The sequence below is a fragment of the Dendrobates tinctorius genome, unplaced genomic scaffold (assembly GCF_039654945.1).
Source record: "Dendrobates tinctorius isolate UK_male_01 unplaced genomic scaffold, ASM3965494v1 ptg000129l, whole genome shotgun sequence".
Lineage (NCBI taxonomy): Eukaryota > Metazoa > Chordata > Amphibia > Anura > Dendrobatidae > Dendrobates > Dendrobates tinctorius.
This window is the reverse complement of record NW_027361797.1, coordinates 38,102,739-38,121,964: the sequence shown is the minus strand read 5'-3', so window position 1 is coordinate 38,121,964 and position 19,226 is coordinate 38,102,739. Positions and strand designations below refer to the sequence as shown.

General features: G+C 43.2%; 1 protein-coding gene across 4 annotated transcripts in view; it reads right to left on the bottom strand.

Annotated features, from left to right (window-relative positions):
• Positions 1-9,188, bottom strand: part of METTL9 (methyltransferase 9, His-X-His N1(pi)-histidine) — a 35,274-nt gene extending 26,086 nt beyond the window's left edge. Inside the window, exons 1-5 of one of the 4 annotated variants that reach the window (XM_073542999.1) lie at positions 8,821-9,119; positions 8,424-8,453; positions 4,110-4,300; positions 1,457-1,666; positions 763-947 (exon numbers count right to left, since the gene is read on the bottom strand). In XM_073542999.1, the coding sequence (XP_073399100.1) occupies positions 763-947; positions 1,457-1,666; positions 4,110-4,300; positions 8,424-8,453; positions 8,821-8,979 (775 nt within the window). In that variant the 5' untranslated portion in view covers positions 8,980-9,119. The other 3 variants (XM_073543002.1, XM_073543000.1, XM_073543001.1) reach the window with 3 other exon arrangements.
• Positions 9,189-19,226: the final 10,038 nt, after the last annotated feature.

Genomic DNA, 19,226 nt, shown 5'->3' with positions numbered 1-19,226 from the left:
CCCAAACTTTTACATGCCACTGTATCTGTGTGCATTTCTAAAACTAGGCAACCACCCCCTCCATGAATTGGTCAGTGTGCGAGTGGCTGTATCAGGATTTTGCACATTTGCAGCCTGCACCTTTATCATGGAGGCTGCTGACCCCTGCTGTGCATTTAATACTGTGCGTTGGTAAATGCAGCCGCCTTTTTTTCTGTGATGTTTTTTCCATTTTATATCCTTTTCGGTGAGTTGTCTTAAGTCTGACTTATGTACAAATTGAGGGTCCTCTGAAAGAACAGGAGAGGCAGCTGCCGGAGAATGAATGGAGAGCTCTACCCTCGCCTACTGTATTATCACCCATCCCTTGAAGATTGTGAGCCTTCGTGGGCAGGGTCCTCTCTCCTCCTGTACCAGTTATGACTTGTATTGTTTAAGATTATTGTACTTGTTTTTATGTATACTCCTCCTTACATGTAAAGCGCCATGGAATAAATGGCGCTATAACAATAAATAATAATAATAATGCTGGGCATGCAATATAGGAGTGAGGGAGAACGCCTTTTATACATGCACAGACATCTCTCCATTCATTCTCACCACAGAGGTTGGATGTACCCAAATCCAGACCAAACAATATGTACTCCATTGCACAAACATTAGAGTGCATTCACACTGGGTGGTAATGGTGCAGCAGAGGAAACTGTGTGTGAATATAGGTGGTTTTCGCTGTAGTTTTACTCTTTGCAGCATGAAAATACGGACGGTTATTAGGTCACTTACCGTTTTCTACATAAGGGTGAAATGGCAGGACCAAGGCCAATATGACCCGACCTCTTGTTGGCTCAAGGACACTTCTCATTTCCTTCAGTAAGGTCACGGGCTGGTGGCAGCGATCAAGGAGGTTTAAGCAGCTAATGACGTCGTACTGGAAGCCAGTGCTTTGCCATTCATCAATATTCAGTACTCTAAAAATGAAAATAGATATTCACGTTAGACGTGGTAAGAAAAACCTTAACTTTCAGGCATCGTGTGATTTCCTGCTGGAAATATTCTGTAGGTTAACGACAGACCAGCACATCTAAAGGACGGGAGATCAAGAGGAGACCCTTCATTCTAGCACTGGAGATATCCTCTGTACATATACAGTCATCCATGTGCTGGTGTAAAGTGATGAGCAAGTGTGTTGGGATCAGGTGTTATCTAAGCATGCTTGTGTGTTAATCAAGCGTCTTCGGCGTGCTCGAAAAATATGTTCGAGTCCCAGTGGCTGAATGTCTCACGGCTGTTCGACAGCCGCAACACAGGCAGGGATTGCCTAACAGCCGCGGGAACTCAAATATATTTTTCAAGCACCCTGAAGACTCTGTTAGTACCCGAGCATGCTCAGATAACACCTAATCCCAGAACACTCGCTCAGCACTACAGTTGCATGCTTAAAAATACAGATTTCTTTCCAGATGTGGGGGAAACGTACCTGTACTTTTTCTTCTGAAGTTGCCATATCATGGTCTGAGACATCTCTGTGACGTAAATCTCTTCAAAGTGTGGGCTCATAACCTTTGTGACTTCACCATCTCCGGCACCTAGATCCAATAGTCTGTGAGATTTCCAATCAGGGCCAACCTTCAGAAGTCTCTGGAACTGTTCTGGTGAGAAGACAAACATTGACCCCCTGCCGAGGAGCCTACGGACATTGGAAAAAAAGGTGGACACGTGGTTACAATAAAGCTGATGCTATGCTCCATGTGATCCTAGTTCACGGTCATAAACCTGTCAAATAGTGATCTATATTACCCTTATCGGATCATTTTATGGCAGATGCCTCTTTGTTCCAGAAACTGAAAAAAAGCAATTCACTGTGTATTGATTTTGCTATGGGCAAAAAGTGAGTTTTTGAGATGTTACATTTCCGGTAACCAGCATCGATCCACAATATAGCAATTTACCAATATACAGCTGTGAGGTTTTTGTAAATATAGTCGTTTGATTGACCATTATCTCCCCTTCAAATAGTTCCCACTTTATACAAGTTAAGAGGACATCTGCCTTTACTTAAAGGGGTTGTCTGACCTTAGGGTACAAATCTTCAGTCATTTTATATGACTGCAGACTTGTGAATGCTCACAGCACGCGCACTATGCACTGTCAGGATTCTCTGATGCACACGCCTGCAAGTGTGTGATTTGCACACAAGCTAGATGTGCGCGGCCTCGCTCAATACAAATATATATAGAGCGAGGCTGGACACGTCTAGTTGGCATGTGGTTGGAACTATGCAAATCACAAACTTGAGGTGATGTGACTGTAGAAGTGCACCCCAAATCTGGAGATCCCTTTTAAGATTTGATCGGGGTCTCAGGATGTGCTAATGGCATTTATGTAAGGATAAAACTGCAAATTATTATGTGATTACTGGAGATGATCGTACTGCACAGCAATTGTGAATAGTCGGTTACAGAGGCTTGCAAAAATATTCGCTCCCTTGGATTTTTACCTATTTTGTTACATTACAACCGGTGTTTAAATATTTCTGTAATCAGTTTTGTGTGTGATGTATCAGCATTAAATAGTCTAAGTGAGAAAATATAGAGAAAAACTGAATTTATGGGATCAAATAACTAAAAATTGGCATGTGCATATGTATTCACCCTTTTTGCTATGAAGCCCCTAAAGATTTCTGGTGCAAGCAAGTACCTTTATAAGTTACAAGCTTAGAGAAAGGAAGTCCACCTATGTGCAATCTATGCGTTACATGGTCTGTCGGTATATACACTTTACCTTTTCTGAAAAGCCACAGAGGCGGCAACACCATTAAGCAGACGGCATAACCAAACACCTTGAAGACCAAGGAGATCTCCAAACAAGTCAGGGACAAAGTATAAGGGTTGGGTTATAAAACAAAGATCTCTTTCTCTGATGATCACCTGGAGCACCATCAAATCCATTATGTCAAAAGGAAAGATCAAGGTACCACAACAACCTGCAAAGAGAGGGCTGCTAACGAAAACTATCAGCCGACGCAAGGAGGGTAGTAATCAGAGCCAAAGGTAATCCTGGAGGAGCTACAGAGTTTCCAAGCAGAGACTGGAGTATCTGTCCATTTGATTGCAATAAGCCGTACACTCCATAGACGTGGCCTTTATGGAAGAGTGGGCAGAAAAAAAAGCCTTTGCTTACACACAAAAGTTATAAGGGTTGTTTTGAGTGTGCCATAAGACAGGTGGAAGACTCCCCAAATGTATGGAGGAAGGTTCTGTAGTCAGAGGAGATCAAAACTGAACTTTTTGGCCACCAAAGTAAACACTGTGTCTTGTGCAAAACCAACAAAGTTCATTGCCACAAGAACACCATCCCCACAGTGAAACATAGTGGTGGCAGCATAATGGTGTGGGGATGTTTTTTTGGCAGCAGGGACAGGGAAAATGGTCTGAGTTGAGAGGAAGATGGATGGTGAGAAATACAGGGATATTCTTGAGCAAAATCTGTTTCAATCTGTCAGTGATTTGAGACTGGGATGGAGGTTCACCTTCCAATAAGACAATCACCCAAAGCACACTGCTAAAGCTACACTCGAGTGGTTTAAGGGGAAACGTGTAAATGTTTTGGAGTGGCCTAGTCAAAGCCCAGAACTTAATCCAACTGAGAATCTGTGGTCAGACTTGAAGACTGCTGTTCACCAGAGGAAACCATCTAACCTGAAGGAGCTGGAACAGTTTTAGCTTGAGGAATGAGCAAAAATGCAAGCGGCAAGATATGGAAAGCTCATAGAGACTTATTGAAAATGACTTACAATTGTAATTGCTGCAAAAGGAGGCTCTACTAATTTATCCTATTTGCTGCTTGCTTTACAATAAAAAGAAAACCAAATGTCCGCAGCTGTAGGTATGTTCTTTATATGAACTGATGCAAACCCTCAAAAAAAACAAACAAAAAAACAAAGTGAAATTCCAGGTTGTGAGGTAGCAAAACAAGAAAACTGATAAGGGGGTGAATACTTTGGCAAGTCACTGTATGTGCACATAGAACTACCATTACCATCCCATATAAAAGGTCAAGATTATTAAAACCATATAGAGAAGAATGGAAGCCCTGGAGATGTCCTCCTGGATGGAGGAAATACTACTCACCCATTAATAGAGGTTCTGGACATAAACATGCTGAAGACCGAGGACATGAAGGAGTGGTAAAGCTGTATAGACAACCAGCCGGACTTCTCGATGCTCCGGTTCAGGAAGGTCTGTGTTCCTTGATCCAGGAAACTCTGGACAAATATTGGATGAAGTTCTTCACTTAATTTCTCTTTATCGCATAAATACCACTATAGGAAAGAACGGGAGACGTTAATAAATCTTACTAGCACGGCCTTCAAAAGGAAAGAATGTACCGTAACGATTATTTCCTGGCTTATCCAAAGATTAATGGGGTTGTCCAGTTGAGAAAACGTATATTCATAAACATTACTAGGAATTCCCAGGTAATAAAGGGGAGTCTTCCATTCAGGATCCTCATCAATCAGCCATAGGGCAGTGCGGTTACAGGGGACTCTGGAGGACCTCTACAATCATCTGATGGTGTAATGCCTCATTTACCCCGTGGTGGCGCTGCAGGGATATTCAACACTTACTGCCAGGATTCCCCATATATAACAGCTAAATGATGAAGGTCCTAATTGGAGGAAACGGTGATCTGCTTACATCAAGGGACCCTCGTAACCCATAGCAGAGAAGCCCCTTATGGGACATCTATAAGACAGAGGCAAAGGTGACATGGTGGAATTGTCCCTGGCAATGTGCAGAGCAATACATGGGGATGAGCTCTGTAGAACTTTAGTACCGCCATGCAGTGAACGATAACTGCAGCGCGCTCATTCTCTGTGGAAATCTTACAGATTTTCACACTGATGTCACCGTAATGCCAGACTCACATATGTGTTTTCTGCTTTGGAGAATGGACTGCGATACCATCCTGACCAAAACTAACCACCTCATTTATGTCTACAAGGCTGGTGAATTCAGGTCAGGAGACCAATAGCAAATTCGTACTTGAACAACAAAACACTATTGTCTGAAACCAGCCTAAGGCTAAGTTCACACTCGGCATTTTTGCTGCTTTTTTATGCTAATATTCAGGTTATAGGAGTACACTGAGCACACGCTGCTCAGTGTCTCTGCTGGATGACAGGCTGTGTGGTCGCATCCTGCAACCTGCCATCTAGATGTAGCAGAGCTAGACCAGTCGTGGGACAAATGGAGTATCATCTTCTCCGCGGAAAGATGAGGAATATTGTTGCTTGTTATTTTATTTCTCTTGCAGGGGACAATGGCGTCACTGGAATGGGTGATGTCATTAGCATGGTTTAATTAAGATTTATTAAAGGAGTTTGTCTCATTTTTTCAATTAAAAGGACTTTATTCTGGGTGTCTGTGTTTTTATACAATATGACTATGGGGTTAGTAATGTGGGTGTCTTATTAACACCTCTCCATATTAACCTCTGAGCATCAAGTCACCTGACAATACAAAGGTGACATCAACCCCCCTCCCCACAACTATTACCCAACTTGCCACTGCAACAGGGCAAGTGGGAAGAGCGAGGTTAAGTGCCAGAATTGCCGCATCTTATAGATGCGCCTTTTCTGGGGTGGCTGAGAGCTGATGTTTTAAGGCTGGGGAGGGCCAGTATCCATGGCCCCTTCCTAGGCTATTAATATCAGCCCTCAGCTGTCTGCATAGCTTTTGCTGGTTATTAATTGTAGGGGGACCCTACATCTTTTTTCTAGGGCCCCCCATTTTAATAGCCAGTAAAAACTAAGTATACAGTTGTGAGCTGATATTAATAGCCTGGGAAGTTACAAGGGTATTACCCCCTTCCCAGGCTATAAACATCAGCCCCCAGCCATTGGCTTTCCCTCTGCTGGTTAAGAAAACTACGCAGGAGCCCATGACATTTATTTCTAAAAATAATCTTTTAATAATTAAATACATGTACAGTAAGCGGCACACGGACTGTACTAATTTTATAATGTCACTGACATCTATCTTGTCTATGTGTATACTGTATGTCATCCATCTATTCTTTCCTGTCATGCTATAATTTTACTGTACACGGCCGCTGAATTGCCAGCTTTTCAAAGGACATCGGTGTGTAAAAGTCTAACAGCACTTGCATTGTCCGAGTGCTGTGCAATTTTTTCTCACACCCATTGACTTCTATTGCGGGATGCAATCCGATTTTCGATTACAACCGCAGCATGCTGCGATTTTTTTCCAATCTGATCATGATCTACAGGTTTGGTTGTACAGGAAGCAGGGTTTTTTCTCCCTCTGGGGACACTAAACTTTATTAGCATGCACAAAGACACACAAGTTAGCCGCAAAAGCGCATGAAAAAAACCACACCAAAGCATGCATTTTTTGCCGCATGCATTTTGGATAGCACTCATATTCGAACATTGGATTGAATAAGACGTAAGAGATCGTTCACATGTCCAATTTTTACATGCACAACAAAAATGCTCAAATTGTATTGATCGGAGTGTGGTCCGAGCGTCATCCGTTTTTCTCATATATGAAGAAAAAGAATTAAAAACGTTTCTCCACCTTCTCCACTGTCAGTCCGAGAAATCAATCCACACTCGGATATCATCCGAGTGAGGTCCGATTTCTACACGGCCCTACAGACGTGCATTGGCGATTTTGAGCTGACCCTCGGATCATAATCGGTCAAGTCTCCACAATTTTCCGTGTACCTCTTGGTCTGCGAAAAATCAGATACGTGAATGGCCCCATAGACCATCACAGGTATAAGAACTATCCGTGAAAACCATGGATACACAACAACCTGCTGTCTGAATAAGGCCCAAGGCTGAGTTTGGATATTTCAGTATCATGGCCCGTGTATGGACTGTGACTCAGGACTGGCCACGTTGGCATATATGAGGCTATTCAGTTGGGGTCATGAGACCACCAGCTTGTCCTGAAAATCCTGATCCATACTCAGACGTCTAAGTCCAGCCTGAGATTATAGAGGGTAAAAAATATATATGAAGTCACAATTTTGCCTATGTCAAGACCTAAACTACACACATCCAACCTATTGAAAAATAAAAAATAAGACCAAATCTTCACTTTATCACCAGCCTTTTATAACTGCTAGGTTTGGTCACCAAACATCATCTATTATAACGACCACTGGAAGTTGCATCCATTAACGAAGCGCAATATAACCGACCTTGTATACAAAATATCCAATATTAAAACGAGCAGAAACAGCGACCACTCCTAATATAACATTTACCATCAATACATAGTATTTTATATATCTAAGGAAGGAAACAAACTCATTTAGACAGTCTAGCGCCCGGGAGAGGTACAGCAGACAGAAAAGGAATGCATGCAAAAATAGCAGACACTAAGGGAGACATTTAGGTTTTTTTAGATTGGCCAAGAACATATTTTCATATTTATAATCATCACAAACTTAATAATAAAATACAATAAATATTATAATATTTTTTGTTAACAGATTCAATATATTAAGAATAAATAAAAGAATGAAAGCCAGAAAGGAAAAGCAGAGCTCCTATAGTGAATGCTAATAAGAAGGTGATGAAGAGCAGAGGAGGGATGAGGCGGCTTTCGTGCCCCTTGTGGCCTGACGGTGAGAAGTGCATGCCCGTGATGAGCAGACGGCGTCGCTCTGCCAGACAATGAGCAGGAGGAAGTCGCACAGTATCCTGGTGAAGAATGACAATCGCGCGTCACTCGCTGCCGGCTGATGTCTGGGTGCCTCATGCCATCACACCGGCGGCACAACTCAGGCCCGGAGTGTAATAGCTGATCACAGGGACCGAGACAAAGCCTGGACGGCAGCACAAGACGAATCCTAACAGGTGACACACGGCAGCGATGGAAGTGCGCCTGCACAAAAAAGGTGCAAGCAAGGAACCTCAGAGAGGGAGCCGTCAGGTCCCGATAGCCCCCCAGGATCACCTTTAAGTGTAATAGTAAAATAAAAGTCTGCCCCGTTCCCTCTGAGGAGCGAGTGTCGCCCCCCGGGCTTGTGTGTGCTTACCGTAACAGGAAAAATTACAATCATTTCTAAAATCTCATTCACACCCTGCTTTTTTTCCTCCTTTTTTTTTAAACGCAGCCTGTCAGTCCTTTCCATGTCCACAGGACGCACGATTTTCCATAAAGAATGGTAAAAGAAAAAAAAAATGATCAGTTTACCACGCTTTAGAAAAAGCAACGGGAAAACACAGTGTGAACGCGGCCTTAGCATTTTAATGAAGTTTTTATCCATTGAGATCAAAACGGCTTTGCAAAAAAAAAAAAAAAAGCACCAAAAATGTACGGAATTTCCTCTGCGATTTTATGGCTATAATTTGCCTTTTTTTTTTTAAATGCCTAAAAAAAATCTACATGAGAACACGTTCTTACTTGTTGTGGCCTGGACTGAAGGAATTCTTCCTGTGAAAAAACAGTGACGGGGCGTTAATACGAGGGCCTGATCAATGGGGGTCCGGCTGCTAGGGAAACCAATAACAGAGGGCGATTTGGTGCTAAGTATAGAGGCTCTTCTCTTTTGTACCCAGAAAGAGCGCCCCAACTGGTCGGAGGTTAAAAAAAAAAGGAAATTAAAGGGACAGCGCCCGTTAACTTGTATTTAGTGGGGTGCAATGCAGCCGGACCCCAACCCAATGTGAACACGGACCAGATTAAAAAGAAAACAAAACAACAATGACCCCTAAATGTTAAACCCAGCCATGTCATAGCACATGATAGCCCGGAGCAGCCCTCCTGCTCCTCCTGTCAGACCCCACAGCTGTGCACACACCTGGTGACTCACTTCCCAGTAAGGGGCCTGGTTAGGGCTCAGCATGTTCATATACAGGGATCTACTCAGGTGACTCCTCAGGTACCGGCTGCTCCACATCTTCCTCACCGCGGCCAGGCAGAGCACGTATGTGAGTACCCAGCCGATGAACACTTTCATCTGAGCAGCTTCGGCCGATGAGCTCCGGAACCGAGCCGGTCCATGGCCCACATCGGCCCGAAGAGGCGAGTGATGGGTGGGAGGAGAGCAACCGTGCTGAGAAGGAGGGGTGAAACCAGGCTGGAGAGAAGGGGCGGAACCATAGTCACCGTCTCTGTTTCCACACGGACGTTTTCCAGGTGATCACGAAGCATAGAGACAGAAGAGGGCGCTCTCTCAGCGCCGAGTGGACTAGCTGTACTTAACGAAGCCCTTCTCTATGGTACTATCTAGCATGATTGATGACGTAACAGTCACGTGAGGTTACCCGCTCTAGTCGGGGGGAGAGCTTATAATTTTGCATTTTTTTTATTTTTTTTTTTATTAAAGTTTGATAAGAATTATTTCAGTTTTGCTAAAGAAGTTTGATAAAATTTAAAAATAAAAACTGTGCCAAATTCTGTGTAGATGCAAAAAGCCACGTTCACACGGTCAGTATTTGGTCAGTATTTTACCTCAGTATCTGTAAGCCAAAGCCAGGAGTGGGTGATAAATCCACAAGTGGTGACGTGTCTCTATTATACTTTTCCTCTGATTGTTCCACTCCTGGTTTTGGCAAATACTGAGGTAAAAAACTGACCAAACACTGAGGGTGTGAACGAGGCCTTATAGTGAGGCCTCTAACATTCAGAAACGCACACTGTCTGGGCTCCTGGTGGTCGCTCCTTGTGGCCTTACCGTTCGGGATCGCTCCAAAGTACCCAAAGCATAATATCCGTCCCTGCCTGCTGCATCCAGGTCTCGGCCACCACAGGCTTGTTACAAACACAGACGATTATGGCTGCTGCAGTCCTGTTTGTGCAAGTCCCCTAGAAACAAATGGGAGAAAGCGCTACACTGGAGGCATAGCTCCCATTCATTTCTATGGGAGTTGTGCAAACAGAATAGTACAGTCGCACTCAGCGACTGTTCTTGGAACCTGCTGTTGTCCAGGACTTGGAGGCAGTGATTCCCACCTCAGCCAGGACAGGCACAGGTGGGAATAACCCTTTATTAGCTGCATCAGTCACCCAAAAAGAAAAAAGGTCCCACATATGTAAGAGGTAGCAAATAATTTATTATTTGTTTAATGGCCTTTGGCTCGATCTTGCGTGCAGTCCAGTGTTTTGTACAGATGCATAGACTTACTGTGACGCCGAGTCACTTCTCACAGACAAGCCATGAGACCGGATAGTCAAGAGTCCAGTGTCAGAAACCGAGGAGGTATGTCATTAAAGGGAATCTGTCACCCCATTTATTGACTATCAGCTGCCAGCACCGCCATCAGGGGCTTATCTAAGGCATTCTGTAATGCTGTAGCTAAGCTCAAGATGTAACCTGAAAGATAAGATAAATTAGTTATATTATACTCACCCAGGGGGTCCGGTTTTGGTCGATGGGTGTCGCGGTCCGGTCCGGCGCCTCCCATCTTCTAACGGTGACGTCCCCTTCTTTGCTTCCTGTCGTGGCTCCTGCGCAGGCGCACTGCTCTGTCCTGTTGAGGGCAGAGCAGAGTACTGCAGTGCGCAGGTGCCGGGAGAGGTCCTGCGCTTGCGCACTGCAGTATTCTGCTCTGCCCTCAACAGAGCAGAGCAGTGCGCCTGCGCAGGAGCCACGACGGGAAGCAAAGAGGAGGACGTCACCGTTAGAAGATGGGAGGCGATGGACCGTGGTACCCATCAGACCAAGACCGGACCGCCCCTGGGTGAGTATAATATAACTCATTTTTCTTATCTTTCAGCATTACAGAATGCTGTAGATAAGCCCCTGATGGCGGTGCCGGCAGATCATAGTCGAAAAATGGGGTGACAGATTCCCTTTAAAGTCGGGATCACACATGCGAGAAACAAGGCCGAGTTTCACATGTTAATACCAGGCACTCTGACTCGGATCAGAGCGTGTGTGAATGAGGTTTAATTCGGTCTAGCAGTAGCTGCTACGGGAGAGTCCACGTTACATACAGAAACACACTCCCATATCTGGAATGCTGTTAGACATGTACTGTCCATTGCCGAAATCTTCCAAAAAAATCTCTGGTGCCTGACTAGGGGTTGCCCCTGTAGGGTCTGTGCACACAATGTCTTTTTTGGTGGATTCTGCAGTGAAAACCACGTGAAAAACGCCCTAAAGAATGAACATACGCATTTCTAGGTAAACATGACTTGTTCTTTATATGTTCAGCCTTTTGACTTTTAACCACTTTGTTACTAAAAATACAAAAAAGTAGTGACCGGTCCACTCTTCTGGCATTTTCAGCTAGGGAGATGTTCTGTAATTTACAGTACAAGTCAATGGGAAAGCTCAAGATGCCCAAACGTCACAGGATGCCATCGTTTGTGCTTGAGAAACCGCAGACAGTTTCTTCAATGTTCCATAGGTAAAAATTAATGACTGTAAAAAGACTTTACAAAACCCAGTTGTGGTACGATCAGACCATGTTCCTTCACGATCAGACACGGCCATTACACAGCACATGTCTGGGGCACATTTATAAGATTATCTCAGCACAGGAACATTTTCTGTAATCACATCCAATTGAGGAAATTATTATTATTCCAAGATGTATTGATTAAAATCCACTTTAAAATTAACTTTGTTAGTAGGAAAACCCCTTTAACAGTAAATAGCAATGTTTCGGGTGATGTACCCTTCATCAGGATGTGTATAAGATAAGTGAGCCATATCCCCCATCGGTAGTGCAGTTGATGTATTCACATATACCATTATTGGCAAGAACTCCAGGGTTATCTGAAAATCCAGGAAGGAGAGCAAGGTAATAGTGAATGAAGTGGACACACTGCTACAATAGATTGTATGCTACACTGACACTGAATAGGTCAAGCAAGCGAGAGCACTCAGTGTCAGTGTTTGCACGCTCTCATCCGTCTCTCCTGTCTGCATTGGTACTATGTAATCCTGTGTGCAGCGAGCGGACACCGCAGACAGGAGAGAGGCAGTAAAGCGAGTCTGTACGGACGCTGCGTGTTAATGCGCTCATTGGGCTCCTGCAGTATTAGTGCAGGCCTGGGCATTTAATGCGGGCAGCACTCACTCTGGACCACCAAAAGTGTGGTCATCAAGCTAACATGACGTTGGCAGCATGCGAATTGATGGGCCGGAACGGCATTCTGAGCCCTTGGCCACACCATGGGTGCACCAAGGACCCCCACCTCCAGGAATTTTTTTTAATTTCATTGCTGGAGTGGTGTCACTAATCCTCTAATAATACACATATCAGCCACTGTCTACAGCTGTTCCCGACACCGCTCCGGACTTAACCCACCATCATGTGAAAGCAACTTGACCGAAGTAACGGACACAGGCTCTCAATGTAAGTCTATGAGACCCTCATTCAGGCTCTCATAGATTTGCATTCAGTATTGACTTCCGGAAAACACTGGAACTATGGGGCATGTCCCAAACTACAGAAGACGACCGGATCAGCGATGGGAACAGAAGAAGATGGCGGCTCATTTTTACAAGTTACTGATTACCTTTAGTTAATAAAATTGCATTAAGTTTCAGTTTGCAGTCTTCAACTAGTCATTCATTTCTACAACTCCCGACATGTAGTTTTCCGCATCATTCAGATTTTTCGCTTGTGGGAGTAATGTAGGTAATACAAGCTGGATGTAAGGTCTGTGGTTATCCGTGGTGCTGCAGTCTTCCTTAGCTCATGTATCAGCATAATTTCTTTCCGGTGCTCATTTCCTCTTCATGCGTTTTCCTCCTTTTCTAAAGCCTGATTTCTCTGCACTCCCCGAGACTGTAGACACTTTTTCCCTATCCATACTGTGAATATCTGTGTATTTCTCTTCTCCTTCACTGCTATCTCTGACACTTAGGGTGTGTGCACACGCTGCGGATTCTGCTGCACATCCGCAGCGGATTTGGATATTAAAAACCGCAGTGCAGATGGTGCTGATTTTTCCACGTGGATTTGCTGCGGTTTCTAAACTGCAAAAAGAATTGACATGTCAATTCTTTCTGCGGATTCCTATCTCCTCCATTGTAGAGATGATAAACCGCAGGCTAATTTGCAGGTAAAACCGCAGGTCTTTTGACCTGCAGATTTAATCCACACGGCCAAATCAGCACCCCATTCCGCAGTGTGTGCACGTACCCATAGAGAAGGGAGAGAGCAGAGAGATGTCAAAGCCAGGAGCAGCTGGTCCAACTGGTTTTCAACATTTTCTAGAAAAAAAGCCCGACAATCTGCAGCAGGAAAATTGGTGGAAAAATTTTAATGAAGACTAGTTAGAAGCAAAAACAATGAAAAAAAAAAAAAAATTGTAAAGATGTACACACCCTTTAAAATTTAGGTACTAAAATGCTCATCTTAATATCAGGATGATATCAAAATTTTAATATCAAAAAGTATTATGCAACCCATTCTGACATGTATTTTGGAAGCCAGTACACCAGCCTCATCAGTTATAACATATATTGTGTGTTTGTGTATTTAATAATTTATGCAGTTTGTAGTGTGAATCCTGGTTAAAAAAAAAAAAAAAAAAAAAAAAAAAAAAAAATTCTCATTAACCCCTTTCCACCATGGCCAATGTTCATTTTTGCACAATTGTTTTTTCCTCCCCTTCTTCAAAGATAGAGCCGTAACTATTTTTTTTTTTTTATTATTCCTTCAATATGGTCATTTGATTTTTTTTTTTTGTTTTATTTGGACAGCACTATTTAGTTTACCGTAGAGCTTACCTAAAAAAAAAAAAAAAAAAAAAGGGAAAAATTGAAAGTGATGTGAAATTGTGAAAGAAAATAAAACTGTGGTAAAATGAATGGTGTCATTAAAAAGTACAACTCATATGTCTATGTGGACAGAAAAATAAGACTTATGGCTGTGGGATGAAGGGGAGGAAAAAATGGAAACGCAAAAAGTGAAAAGTGGCTGCGGTTGAAAAATAACGCTGAACTCCAATTGTTTATGCGGGATATTTGAGGGCTTGCATTTTTTTAATGGTGACATTTGGGGGCACATTTGATGTTTTTATGGTATTTTATTATTGAAGAAGTATCAGCCAAAAAAAAGGGCAATTTTGATGTTTTGATTTTAGTTAGTTTTTTACGGATAACGATAGTGTATGGGGCTGATAACGATGCAAGTGTCGGATCAAAATCGACAATGCAAGTGAAAAAAAAAAAAAAATCGAATTGCTCTAGAACGCCATCCATATTCACTGACTTATTGTTTTTACTGATGAGCAAAAAATAAATAAATAGGAGAAGGTGGAGAAACTAACTACCGTAAAGGACACGCTGACGAAAATCACTATCCGTTTTTCATGTACTTGAAAAAAACCCTGATGTCTGAATTAACCCTAAGTTTTTTATTTTCTTTAAACTCGGAAAAAGAGGGGTGATTTGCATTTTGATTTTTTTAGTTTTTTTTTCTAATATTTCAAACCTTTTTTTTTTGTAACAAAAGGGAACTTGAATCTGTGATCGCTTGCGTTATGTACTGCATTTGTTAGTACAAAATTATGGCCCTCTATGTCATAAAGATGGTGGAAAGAAGGGTCTTCAGCTGTGCCATGCCCCTTGTAATCACATCGCTGGGGACGATGGGCGCCGGAACAGATCAGATGAATTGGGTATTACTGTCAGAAATTTACATCGGCAGCAATCGGAGCCAGCTCAGATTGCTGCTGGTAGAAGGCAGGTGCTGGCTATTTAGAGCAGCGGACACCTGCCCTGTGTAAAGCGGGTCCGCTCCATGTACCCACACGCACTGTGACGCTAAAATGCCATCTATCACCATTACAGTCAAGAGACAGCGCCCCCATAGTCTTATTCACTTTAACATGGCAGCAAGGTGGCTCAGTGGTTAGCACTAAACCCCACCAAGGATAATATCTGCAAGGAGTTTATGTTCTCTCCGTGTTTGCGTGGGTTTCCTCCAGTTTCTTCTCCCACTCCATACATACTGATAGGGAATCTAGATTGTGAGCCCCAATGGTGACAGTGATGATGATGTCTGTAAAGTGATATGGAATATGATGGTGCTATATAAGTAAGTAATAAATACTTATTTGCCTACCACAAACTGAAACCCGCGAAAAACAAAGACGCACAAAGTTTGATTTAGAACAATGTTTTAAGTTCATTTTCACTGGTTTTTAAATTATCAACTTTTACTGGCAGACAGAATAATACAAATTATTTGACTTTTTACACTTAAAAACATAAAAATACATTGACGCCCATCACAAAAAAAACTAAACAAAAAGATAACATTTAAAAGGGTTGGTCCCCACTGCTAGACTAGTGGCCCCAGTTTGCTGATAAAGTAAAATTAAAGCCTCAATACATCCCTCCCGAAACAGCTGTGTTCTGAGCCCTGTGTCCCCCGCTGGTTTCATGTCCTATGACCGCTAGGACAAAAATATGACTGGTGCAGATGATCAGCACCTGCCTATTGACTTCAGCCGCCATGTGACATCATTTAGGTGCTGAGACCGGCGGAGGACACAGGCCAGAACAGTGCAGGTCCAAGAGGTCAGTATAAAGGGTTTTTATTTTTTAACTTTATCAGCACCATAGGGCCATCGATAAGGGGGTGTCTAATAATAATTTAGTAAGCAATATGGTTACAACCCCACCTCCAGCGGATGTGAGCTTATAGGTAGAACACATCCTTTCCACCTCGACATTTGGATATCGTGATACGCGTCACTGAGGACACCGACTTACTACTACTATCACAATAATGCTTCAATCTCTCCCCTCCCACATAATTGTGCACTTATCAGAAGACTTTTACATTCTTGTGCGCAAATATGATAAAATATATAGTAGGTGTTGAATTTCTTATGGCCAATTTGTAACGTTTCTGCCATCGGAAGATTATGTAATGGGAAACTGTAAAGGGCTCCCAGTGAAAATGGCAAGTACCGGTAATTAAACTACTCGCTTTCTATGGATTCACCCTGATCCCCCCCAAACGATAAGCTAATACATTTTTTTCCATTTTTAAAGGCAATTGGCCTATCCCATATGGTGTTTGTGCATTTAGTTTCAGGACTCGCTAAAACTTGTCATCGCCTCTACTTTTGAGCATTTTTTCTTAGGACTCTGTATAGTGCCATTCCACTATTGTTCTTCTTATTAATCTAAAGGTGTTTCTTCTTTCAAAAACGTTTTTCCGATCCGCTTCATTAGCGGTAAAAAAAATTAAATGCTTTAGTCACCCTCCCCAGTTTCAATGCTGGATCTCTGCAGCTGCTCTTGGTGGTAATATGGCAGACATATGGTTTCCGGAATGTAGACTATATTTCCTATGATGCCACATGCTTTGCACAGGGGCAGGGTCTCATAACGCCGTTCTTGCTTCTATATTGGACCACTGCTGGATATGATATTGGCCCTGGAGGGCCATAAATAAGTATCTACTGGGTATTCACTAAAGCAGCGCTCCCCAACTCCGTTCCTCAAGAGCCTCCAACAGGTCATGGTTTCAGGATTTCCATAGTATTTCACAGGTGATGGAATTATTGCCTGTCCAGATGATGTGATTATCATTTTTGGCAATACTAAGGAAATCCTGAAAACATGACCCGTTGGTGGCTCTTGAGGACCAGAATTGGGGAACACTGCACTAAAGCCTCTGGTGGTGAGGATAGGCTTTGCAACCGGTAGTCACCAGGTACCGCTCCAGGACAGTCCCTGGTTTTGCAGCAGTGACTGGAGGGTCAGAGGCACGGCTACAAGGGGCAAAACAGAGGTATAGTCAGAAGGTCCGAGGTTGGGGAAAGCAGCACAGGATCAGTAAATGTAGCCAACGGCAGGATCAGGGATGTCAGATAGGACAGGTAACAACGCCGGGTCGTTAACGGAAATTGGAATAAGGAGGAATGCATTAATGGGTACTATCAGGATAGGAACCAACATTTCAGCGAGAAGTGGTAGGAGGAGCTGCCTAAAAAAGGCCCTGCTAGCAAGGGATTGGCCGAGGAAGCAAATCTCTACAGGACCCAGCAGGGTTAAATTCCTGCAAAGACTGGCAATGGCCCCTAAGGCTAAAGGAATGCCATATGTAGATGCTGCAGGAGCAAACTCAGCGGGATGACCTGAACGCAGTTAGACACCAGGGCTGCGGAGTCGGTGCTCATTTTGGTGGAGTCTGAGTCGGTATAAAATGGACCGACTCCAACTCCTAAAATATATAATAAATTGGGTACAGTAGGTCAATGCAGAATATTTTTTCATAGGAATTTGGGAAAGTTATGAAACGTCCTATAAATGACTGTTCTATTCCTGATCTAAGGCTACAATCACACACAGCGTTTTTCCTGCGTTTTTTGAGGATGCATTTTTCAGTTGCAAAAGCCGATCAGCTTTTTAAAAAACCGCATCACCTGAAAGGCTTTTGAGCTTATAGATAATGTTTTCAATAGCAAAAGCAGATTAGAAATCTGCTCTATCTATATCATATCTGTACCAAAAAGAATGAAAGCCGGATAGCACACAGACTAACACTCCTTTTTTTTAGCACCAGTCAGGTACACCTCATAGCTGCCCAAAAGGACGCCCAGGACAGGCATTGCTCGTCTTCATCAACATCAACTGATAGTTGGAATAAATAGACTGCATTCATCACCACATCTTCTTAAGGTGCAGGCTTTATTTTCAAGTGTAGGGGTGTGAAGTATGAGGTTCTGCAGCACCTGAGGTGTGCAGTATGAAATTCTGCGGAACAGTATGAGGTTCTGCCCCCCTAGGTTTGATCCTGGCTACGCCCATAGTGTGAATGTAGCCTGAGGATCTAGGCTTTATCTTAGCCGAGATAAGTCATAGTGTGTGTGTATATATATATTTACACACACAGTACAGACCAAAAGTTTGGACACACCTTCTCAATCAAAGCGTTTTCTTTATTTTCATGACTATGAAAATTGTAGATTCACTCTGAAGGCATCAAAACTATGAATTAACACATGTGGAATTATATAATTAACAAAAAAGTGTGAAACAACTGAAAATATGTCTTATATTCTAGGTTCTTCAAAGTAGCCACCTTTTGCTTTGATTACTGCTTTGCACACTCTCGGCATTCTCTTGATGAGCTTCAAGAGGTAGTCACTGGAAATGGTTTTCACTTCACAGGTGTGCCCTGTCAGGTTTAATAAGTGGGATTTCTTGCCTTATAAATGGGGTTGGGACCATCAGTTGTGTTGTGCAGAAGTCTGGTGGATACACAGCTGATAGTCCTACTAAATAGACTGTTAGAATTTGTATTATGGCAAGAAAAAAGCAGCTGAGTAAAGAAAAACGAGTGGCCATCATTACTTTAAGAAATGAAGGTCAGTCAGTCCGAAAAATTGGGTAAACTTTGAAAGTGTCCCCAAGTGCATTGGCAAAAACCATCAAGCGCTACAAAGAAACTGGCTCACATGAGGACCGCCCCAGGAAAGGAAGACCAAGAGTCACCTCTGCTGCGGAGGATAAGTTCATCCGAGTCACCAGCCTCAGAAATCGCAGGTTAACAGCAGCTCAGATTAGAGACCAGGTCAATGCCACACAGAGTTGTAGCAGCAGACACATCTCTACAACAACTGTTAAGAGGAGACTTTGTGCAGCAGGCCTTCATGGTAAAATAGCTGCTAGGAAACCACTGCTAAGGACAGGCAACAAGCAGAAGAGACTCGCTTGGGCTAAAGAAGACAAGGAATGGACATTAGACCAGTGGAAATCTGTGCTTTGGTCTGATGAGTCCAAATTTGAGATCTTTGGTTCCAACCACCATGTCTTTGTGCGACGCAGAAAAGGTGAACGGATGGACTCAACATGCCTTGTTCCTACCGTGAAGCATGGAGGAGGAGGAGGTGTGATGGTGTGGGGGTGCTTTGCTGGTGACACTGTTGGGGATTTATTCAAAATTGAAGGCATACTGAACCAGCATGGCTACCACAGCATCTTGCAGCGGCATGCTATTCCATCTGGTTTGCGTTTAGTTGGACCATCGTTTATTTTTCAACAGGACAATGGCCTCAAACACACCTCCAGGCTGTGTAAGGACTATTTGACCAAGAAGGACAGTGATGGGGTGCTACGCCAGATGACCTGGCCTCCACAGTCACCAGACCTGAACCCAATCGAGATGGTTTGGGGTGAGCTGGACCGCAGAGTGAAGGCAAAAGGGCCAACAAGTGCTAAGCATCTCTGGGAACTCCTTCAAGACTGTTGGAAAACCATTTCCGGTGACTACCTCTTGAAGC